Source organism: Triticum aestivum, chromosome 4A (assembly GCF_018294505.1).
Source record: "Triticum aestivum cultivar Chinese Spring chromosome 4A, IWGSC CS RefSeq v2.1, whole genome shotgun sequence".
In the NCBI taxonomy this organism is placed as follows: domain Eukaryota; kingdom Viridiplantae; phylum Streptophyta; class Magnoliopsida; order Poales; family Poaceae; genus Triticum; species Triticum aestivum.
This window is the reverse complement of record NC_057803.1, coordinates 600,853,893-600,863,475: the sequence shown is the minus strand read 5'-3', so window position 1 is coordinate 600,863,475 and position 9,583 is coordinate 600,853,893. Positions and strand designations below refer to the sequence as shown.

The window sequence follows — 9,583 nt, the reverse complement described above, 5'->3', positions numbered from 1 at the left end:
CGGTGCCCGGCACCTTTGTATCTTACCTTGGGTGTGTGCTGTGTGCCATGGTGGGTGTGTTTGTATCGGTTCGCTCGGACGTATGTGGTGATTTTTGCTTTATAATATAAAGTGGGGGGCAACCCTTTTTTGATAAAAGCTTCATAGGAAAGATGTGTCTCCAAATAATAGAACAATGAACACGATGATAGTGTGACATGTAGTAGGATTACATGATTGGTGCTAACTCTGTTAATTATGCATCCTTTCACTCGTAGTAGATAGTAGATGCATCGATGGACACGGCTCTCACTTAATTATTGCAAAGTTTGCAACCATCCAGAAAGTTTCAACACAAAAAAGGGAAAATACTAGGCAGACTTTTGTGATAATGCATCAATGGACACGGCTCTCACTTAATCATTGTAGTGTGATAACGAATCGAAAAAATATCGGCTAGCTAAGTGAAATTTGTTGTGTCGTCCTAAAACTGAATGGGGTCTTGGAGTTCAAGACATCGAGATTAAAAACATTGCCCTTCTCAGTAAATGGGTATATAAACTACTAACAGATAATGGAGTGTGGAATGAAATCATTCGTAACAAGTACATGAGTTCCAAAACCATTTCTCAACTCCAATGGAAACCTGGTGATTCGCGTTTTTAGTATGGCGTGATGAAGGCCAAGGATATTTTTTTTCCATTTTGGCACTTTATCGGTTCGGGACATCTCTCAACATGGGATATAGTTTTGATTGTAACGAATCTTGTATGTGAAAACAGTTTTCTACCAGAGTGACAATTTGAGCTATAAAACATTTTGAATTCTTGGAGTATGGAGAATCTAGCATGAAATCTGTTTTTTCTCCTCTAGTACATGCATAGAAGTGCATGTGAAGATAACATGATAACTTACATATGACAAGTGTGGTAACTAATGTAGCAGAGGCGTGGTAATTTTTTACCTGAAAAACAAGGTCGTAGAAACATATGAACATGAGAATTTTTTTCGAAGATCTTGTCGTGATGAATCTTTTATATGAAAATGTTTTTGCATCGGATTGAAAGTTTGAGCTACAGAACATGTTAAATTTTTTGAATAAGAAGAATCTAGAATGACATCAGCTTTTTATCCTCTAATGCATGCATGTAATTAATAAAGAAATACATGTCGAAAAAGTGTGCGTCATCCTAATGCATGGATGTAATTATAGGGAATAAAGGATCTGTGTGGTAGTTTTGCTATCTGCCGCCTAGGTGCCAAATATCACGATCCATACGTAAAAGCAAATAGGAAACACGAGTAAAAAAGTAAATCTTAGGGACTAAACACGATTGTTTCGAGAATGTGGAGATGTATTTTTCACATATATTCTAATTTTATCCGTGATAAATTTAATACTACAAATTCTCACGGTAATGCGCAGGGTATTGTCTAGTATGTTTTTATAGCCAATGCCATTTTTGTTTATGGCGAAGCAGAAAAGAAGAGATACATCTAGTTTCACCATTTGCATCTCATTCCCCTTTGTTTTGCCCTGGCTTTCTCCGCGATCTTGACAATAGCAAAGAACACCACCCTGTACACCACTATCATTCCACAAAGGATAGCAATATCGACCCATTTGGAGTACCCCATCTCCACCTGCAGCTTCTCCTGCAGCACCTGAAGGCCACTGATGGTGACATTTTTCTCAATAAACTGGTCGCCCGGGAAAGTCTGCCCAATGAACTCGTTTTTGTAGGATCCCTGCACTGCATACTTGTGGAAGGAGATGTAGTAGAAAGGGTACTTCCACACCGGTTTTGGGAGATCCTTGGGAAGGCGGTAGAAGCCACTATTGAGCATCATCAGCCCTTGCACTCCAGCCCCGACTATTATTCCCATCAGGAAGTCTGGGACGATAACAGCGATGATCATCATCATGCTCTCGACCAGGAACGTGCACATGCATAGGTTGATGACAAAGTAGGCAAGGCGGTCAGCCCCTTTGGTTAAACCCGTAAGGTAGTACAATGCTGCACCCGGGATCAAGGAGATGACGGTCAGGTATGGAGTGGCTGACAATGTATTTGAGATCACAAACTCTGCCACACCGTAATGGCCGCTCAGCCTCTCTCTTCTGAATACCTGCGATGTAGAAAAAAAGTGTGCAACCAGCTTTGGAGTCAAATGAGCAATCAACAATGGTGGGGAAAACGATATATAATCCCCCTGTAAAGAAATATAAGATCATTTAGATGATTAATTTAAGGTTTACTTCTCACATACTAGTGAAGCTGCACACTAAATAGATGTGCTCTATTTATTACATGTCTAAGCGACTCAATCAAATATAAAAGGAATAATAAAAAAAATACCCGCATGAATCTTAGCTTAATTAATTCAATGATGTAGGACTTATATGTGCAACATTTAAAACACATCTAGATGTGCTTTAGCAAAACCGTAACTTTTTTTTATTATATAGAAGTCGGACAGGTTGTACATTGTTAAATCCAAAATTGCACATTTTGCCTTGAAAGATCTTTGACCGGACAAGATTACAATAGAGCACGCTCCAGTCCTTGATTGCTCACATCTATGAATAATAATATGCTCATTTGCAGTAAAGCTTGAAATTGATCTAATTAGCGTGTAGTGTCACTAGCATCTGATAATTAAGATCTCTCTCTCTCTCTCTCTCTCTCTCTCTCTCTCCATTGAGATCTAATTAGTGTGCAGCTTCACTAGTATGTGAGCAGTAAAAAAGAGTATTGTTTGTTTTTTACTTAATGCCACCAAATTACTTCAGTATACCCTCGCAATATTTTATATTCCAGTATACAGTGAATGTATGGACAGAAATGCTCTAATGAAAATGCTAATCTGAAAGGAGAGGAAACACCTTTACGTCCTCTACAAAAGAAGGGAATCCTCCAACAGCCATGAATGTAACAAGTATGATCATATACATTATTACTTCACATCTAGACTGCAAAATCAGGGGACCAAATCAATTTCACCGATATACAAAATCATATGTTGCCTAGTAAATCATGTTAATAAACTTACCTGGATAGAACTGTAAGTGTTTCCAAGTTGGTAGAATACAGTACCAATACAAATGCCCATGCCTAGGTAAACACCAAAACGCATCCAATAGTATCCTATGTCTCTGTGCATATTTATAAATGACCTTCTGGTGAGTACAAAGAGCTTTGTTGAGAAGCTGGCTTGTTCCCTCTTTCGAAATGGAGCTCCACCCTAGTATATAGCTCATATATTCGAATAACAGTTTGATCTTAAACGTATAAACGTTGCTAGGTCAGGGCCATATACTCCATTACGAGAAGTTTGTCGCAGGTTCATTAAAGTGAAAAATGACATGACGTTGTACATATGCTGACTTAACATGTTACTCCCACCGGTTCATAGAAATGTGATGTTTTGGATATATCTTCAGCCGAACTTTGAATACTTTGATCAGCAATATTGTTTTGAATAACCAGATTAAATTGGAAGCTTAAAAATCATTCTAAAAAATTGTTCCTTTAGATGTAGTCATTTTACTTAGTATTATCTATACATATACTGCAATATAAACTAGTTGCCATAGTAACATTTTGAAGACCATGCAAATGTCTAACCCCCCCCCCCCCCCCCCCCCCTTTTTTTTTGTATTTCACTGCCTAATTTTTTCTAATAGTTATTTTGCAGTGACTACATACAGATTAGTCCACACTTGTGCGGTTTTGGTAATCACACATTTGGTTACTGCCAAGCTAATACAATCTTTGCTCTTCAGGAAAATGAGTTTGTAAGCAACTTACTATCCCTTTCATCTCAGCTATCCGGTTCATTGTTTTTTCTGAATAAGCGGGGGACTGATAAGCATGTGTCAGAATGTCTATTGCTTCAGCTGCCCTTTTTCTCCTAGCTCTGGAGCTTTCAACAGTTTCCTGCATATGGGATCACATATGTACATAGCTAAAGAAAACATACTGTACCTTAAAACAAATGACAAAAAATAGGTACCTCGTCAAAATCTTTGTTCACTGTTCTCAGGAAGTGGTCAGATGGGTTCCTCACGTGTGGACATGGGAACCCATTTTGAGCAAAGAACTACAAGAAATGAATAAAAACAACTCTTTTAAGCTCAACATTTGTAAGAAGATTATAAGATATTAATTTACAATATAATCACCTGGGTGGCATCGGATGCTGCTCCGAAGAAGACCGTCCTGCCGTAGGCAAGCAGGCAGAGGCCGTGGAAGAGGTCAAAGACGTCGCCGCTGGGCTGGTGCATGGCGGCGACGACGGTCATGCCCTCCCTGGCAGCGATCCTGGCAATGTGGGTCATGACGTGGTAGGAGGTGGCACTGTCAAGCCCGCTGGTGGGCTCGTCTAGGAAGAGCAGCCGTGGCCTTGTGAGCATCTCAATGCAGATGGTCACCCGCTTCCGCTGCCCGCCGCTGATGCCCTTGCTCGTCTGCCCGCCGATGCGTGTGTCCATGGCGTCGCCGAGCCCCATCTCCTGAATTACAACGTCCGCATGCGCGCGCTTCTCCGCCGCCGACATCGTGTCCGGCAACTGCAGCTGCGCCGAGTAGTACATGGCCTCGCGCACCGACATCGTCGGCATCAACACGTTGTCTTGGGTCACATAAGCCTTCAGTAGAGTTCACAGCCAGTCAGCGACCGTGCAGGTCATTTGGACTACGCGTCAATCATACGCTACATCTCATTCAGTCCCAACAAATTACCAGAGTAAAATGCACAGAACCGCCATAATCATGTTATAATTAGTGAAAAACCACCAGTTTACAGAACATTGCAAAAGTCATAGCACCGGAAACTTGGCAGTGACAAAAACACGGACGTTCAGAGCAAATTGCATTGATGACATCACTAATTGATTGGGCCGAGTTGACTTGGTCTTCTTCCTCTTCCTCTCTTTCTCTGTGGCATTGTATTAAATTAAACATGCACAACCACCACGAGGAAAAAAGAAACAAATGCCAACGCCGGCAGCTCAACTAAGCAAAGATGACCAACACTCGCTGCACCCATCGAAGAAGAACCACCGCCCGCCAAGCACTCCGAAGCCTCACATACCAACCAACATCTTCATGAAGAAATGCGACGACGATGCCGCTGCTGCCCGGACAAGTCCTAGGGTTTCCCCCGATACGCGGATGGCAGTGGGGAAGGGGGTATCACCGACAACCCTCAGGAGGGTCCGGCAACGCCCACGGGCGCAGCCGCGCCGGTGGCGAACGAGTCGCCAGAGATTTCTCCTGCCCCGAAACCACCACCGCCACCCCAGACAATCGGAAGCGCACCGCCCAACATGCCGCCCACCAGCCTGTGCCACCATGAATACCGCAACATTTTCACCGTTTCACTAAGGCCACCAACACGAGACTTGGAGGTAGGACCAGAAGACACCGGGCTCGGAGGCAACCGCAACGCAGCCGACCGGAGGGAACAACCTCCAACGCCACGCGGAGCCGACCGGACATGGCGACAGGGACTTGCCAGGCCACCACCGGCTTGGCCGCACCTGAGGCTCGCAGAACTCCGTCGCCGGGCCTCACCGTCGCCAGCCGAGCAGCACCACCGCCGGTAGGAGGGAGCCCCGACTCCCCCTCCAGACGCGCGGGGAAGGGACGTCCGCCGCCGCTGGCGCCACCCGGGCACGCCGGAGGCCGCTGCCGGCGGCCGCGAAGGGAGATGAAGGAGGAGGGGGGCCAAGACCGGGAGGAGGGCAGGGGGCGCTCCGCCAACTCGGGGGGCGACATGAGCGCCGGGGGAAGGGGAGGAGGAGGGGCAGAGGGAGGTTGACCGGGGGCACGCGCGCCGGCGGCCGGCGCCAGCCGAAGGGGGCGAGGGCGGCCGGCGGCGAGGAGGAACCCTAGCGCGGGTCCGAATGTTCTGTTGATCATGGCTGCTGCTTGTGGTGGTGGTTATGGCACTATTGCAGAAAAATCTAGCTATGGCGTGGCGAAATTTTCTTTGTGGGCATGGGAGCCCGATGTCACCAATATTACTCCATTGTTAAAAGATAGTGGTGATGTTATAGCCCATGTCAGCAGAGTATTTGAAATACTTATGGCATGGGAAATGATTGCACACCATCAGTGGCATATATATAGCTGCGTCAGAAATTTTCCGATGCCATAAGGCTGATGAAAAGTCCATGGTGTTGGCTTTCTCTGCACGCCATTTATGTAATTTGAATTCAGACGAAAAATGCTGTTGTGGCAGTGTTAAAGACCTTGAAATGAACTGATCCACAATAACTTATTTTGCTGTAAGGAAACCACAACCACTTATTTAATCTGAATCGTTGATTTAAAATCCAAAGATTAAATTTATATGATTTATGAGAATTAACATGGAGGCTTCATTGGTGCTTCCAATTAGTAAATATAAGATATAAGATAGGTAGTATTAAGTTCGAAAGAATATTAATTAAACACTCAACACAAAAATGTAGTGTCATTCATACGTTCAAATGAGAACATGGTATTCAAAAACGTTGGTCCAAGGTTTTTAACCTTCGAAACAATATAAACTAGACAGGCGCATCATAACATCAAAGAATGAGGATGGAAAATATATATCAAACTCACACAGTACATAAATAATCTCTTCTTGGTGTCGTGTGAGATGCCTCACACTGATCGATTTTTAAGAGATAACGTCAATTTTTTTTTACAGAAGTCAAGAAGTGTGTTCCGGATGCATCCAACGCCACCACCACTACATATAGTCGTGGCATGCGAAAGTTAGCCACACCGGTGTTATGTGGGCCCCACATAGTGCCACGAAAATGGACCCATAGAATATATTGATCGGGTCATGCAAACTAATGCGCCATAGCTATTAGCTTTTGTGTTGTTCTTGGACAGTGTTGCGGCTCCAGCACTAAGTTACGCCTGAATACATAGTTGGGTCCGTTATACAAGTGGCGTGCAATAATATATCCAATGCCACCACTAAGATCATAGTGATGACGTACGAAATATGTTGACGCAACTATAATTTTAAAAAAATATTGTTGACGCTTACTGGAAATGGCTCGTCACTAACTAAAGTTGTGGCTAGCAATTTCTCTATTAGTGTGGTGGCACATGAAGTGCTTGATGTAATTCCTCAATGAGAGAGGGGGGGGGGGGGGGGGGGGGGGGGGGGGGAAGAAGACCAAGTCAATTGTCTCGTGGCATTTTTTCTGCCAACTCACGCTGACGCGTGGGCTTGACATTATTATCATTTTTCTGCTGGTGAGATGACTTCTGCACTGCTTTCAAAGTGATGGTTTTTCGCTAAAAACAGAATTATGATGGTTCTGTGCATGTTAGTCCAAATTACCAGCAGATAAGCCATTTGAACGTTGGAACTGCTTGTTGGCTTACCGAGGTTCCAAAGGCAAGTTTCTCCCGGCGTCCATTAATCAAAATGAACCCGGTTTCAGTAACTCCAGGCCCTAGCCGTCCTGCGATGGTACGGAGATAATTCAGTTCGAGCGATAGTTAATTAAAACCAGCGAGGGTAACAAAGTTACAATTCCTCAATCGAACATATGCATGCATGCGGGCCACCAATAAAGGACTACTAATGTTTACATCTGAATTGTTGATTGAGTAATAAATACATTTAGTTTAGATCATTAAATCACCGTTTTGAATCTTCCCCAAAAAAAGTGCAATGAATTTAAATCTTCCCAAAAAAAAAGAGTGCAAATGTACTCTGGTGCTGAAAATGGCATGTGCCAGAACACCAAAATGTATATAATTATGTAATTGCTAAAATGACCGACCAATCAGAGTTTAAGTTCTAAAGTTGGCATTGGTGCGCGTATTTTTCTATATTTATTTCAACTTACAGCTATGTTTGTACAGTGAAAGAAGACGTTTCTTCGACTACAAGACGTGTGTGGTGATTTTTTTCCATTTCAAGATATTGTGCAAGAAGTACTCATAGAGTGATAGAGATGAGATAAACATGTGTGCATTAATATGATGAGTGCATATGCATGTATATACGTGTTAAAGAACCAGTCTTGAAATTGATTTGACGGTGCCCACCATAAACCGCCGTACGTGGAAGACTCCTGAAACTGGGTTTTATTTCATTCGAGAAATTAGGAAGGAAAAAAAGGTCTCACGCGTTGTTTGTAGGTTGGCTTCTCTAATCCTGTTATTAAGATTTTCTTTTGATTACTTCCAGATGGACGTGCAGCCTCTATCTATGCATGCATCACCCGAGCTGATTCGTTGGAAGTTATCCGTATCTCGTGCACACAGCTCCTTGCATGAGATATGAACCAACATGTGTTTAGATGGTTAGAAAACAGTGATATTCTCAGTCCATCAGAGTTAAAGTTTTGGTGCTTGTATTTATTCTATATTTATTTTTAAAATTTTCGGTGATGCACTTTTAGTGGAAAGAGACATTTTGTCGACTACGTAAAATTTTAAGATGATATGCTGGCTCGGCTCCGTCTCTGGAGATGCTCATAGAAATAGAGTGTGCATGTGTACGTTCATACAAATGAGTATGTATGGGTTTATATGACCGTTTGCATTTGTAGTGGGTTAAAACAAAGCTCTTGCATGAGATTGAGATGGCAAAACTGTTCAGCTACAGTATTTGGCTAAAGAAGAAGAAGAATTTTATTGCATGCATGCATGGTCATGGGTGATGTTCGAGGTGACGAGCCAACCTGCGAGAGTATCAAGAAGCGTGGTCTTGCCGCAGCCGGACGGCCCCATGATGGCGAGCACCTCTCCCGGCGCCGCATGCCCGCTGATCCCGCTCAGGATGCTCACCGGCGGCCGGCGCCCCCCGCCGGCCGCCGTGACGCATACATCCTCCCACGTCAGGAACACTCCGGGGTCGTCATCCCTGCCCGCCCATCGTCGGTTTGGCGTAGGCGCCACCGCCGCTGCCGCTGTTGTCGGCGCTACCTCAACGCCGTCAAAAGCCGCCGGCCTACGCCGCCAGCCGCTCGCCCACGAGAATATTCGACTTAGCGACCAGCCTGTGCCGCCGGAGCCGGTTCGTGCATCATCTGTAGCGCCGCCCCAACGCCAGAGTGACCGTGACGGACTGGTCGTGGGCGCCCAACGTGGCAGCCGCGACGACGACACAGCCATGTCTTATTGCTTGGTTGCTTCAGAGACGGAATTAATGGAAACAAGTACTTAGAGGAGTGTCGCGCTAGCCAACATGGTCGAGCGTGAATTAATAGCCCCCAGCATGCCTGAGCAGGCCACACTAGTCGTCAACCCTAGATATATTTCGAATAAATCAATAAATCCAATTGTGGTACCCGTGGTCCGACATATCGACTATGTGACTTGGACTACTACTAGTGCCAGCATCTTCCTAAACATTAGAGCCTTTTTGAAGGTAGGAATTTGCAAGAATCATTCCTGAATTGTTTTCGTTCAAAGCATCATATTATATTATTTTTTTCTTCATAAACTTGCTTTACAGGTTCTTATACAGTTTTTTAATAAGGTAATATCAACATAAGATCATATGTCATACTTTCTGTTTTGCCCACCAATGTTTTAGAAAAATAGATGCAACGTATTTATCGTCATCTAAGTTC

General features: G+C 44.0%; 1 protein-coding gene across 1 annotated transcript; it reads right to left on the bottom strand.

Annotated features, from left to right (window-relative positions):
• Positions 1-1,482: 1,482 nt before the first annotated feature.
• Positions 1,483-8,753, bottom strand: LOC123084005 (ABC transporter G family member 1-like). The gene is made up of 8 exons (XM_044505827.1): positions 8,690-8,753; positions 7,380-7,459; positions 4,166-4,630; positions 3,997-4,083; positions 3,792-3,920; positions 3,034-3,225; positions 2,867-2,953; positions 1,483-2,109 (listed from the first exon to the last, which is right to left on the bottom strand). The coding sequence occupies exons 1-8, from the start codon at positions 8,736-8,738 to the stop codon at positions 1,483-1,485; spliced, it is 1,716 nt and encodes a 571-aa protein (XP_044361762.1). The 5' UTR covers positions 8,739-8,753.
• Positions 8,754-9,583: the final 830 nt, after the last annotated feature.

Excerpts from the sequence above, each read along its gene's own strand:
- LOC123084005 (XM_044505827.1), bottom strand. The coding sequence starts at position 8,738 with ATGGGGCCGTCCGGCTGCGGCAAGACCACGCTTCTTGATACTCTCGCA. Across the intron at positions 3,226-3,791 it reads TAGCTGAGATGAAAGGGATA|GGTGGAGCTCCATTTCGAAA; the intron begins GTAAGTTGCTTA and ends GCTATATACTAG. Across the intron at positions 2,954-3,033 it reads ACACTTACAGTTCTATCCAG|TCTAGATGTGAAGTAATAAT; the intron begins GTAAGTTTATTA and ends CTGATTTTGCAG.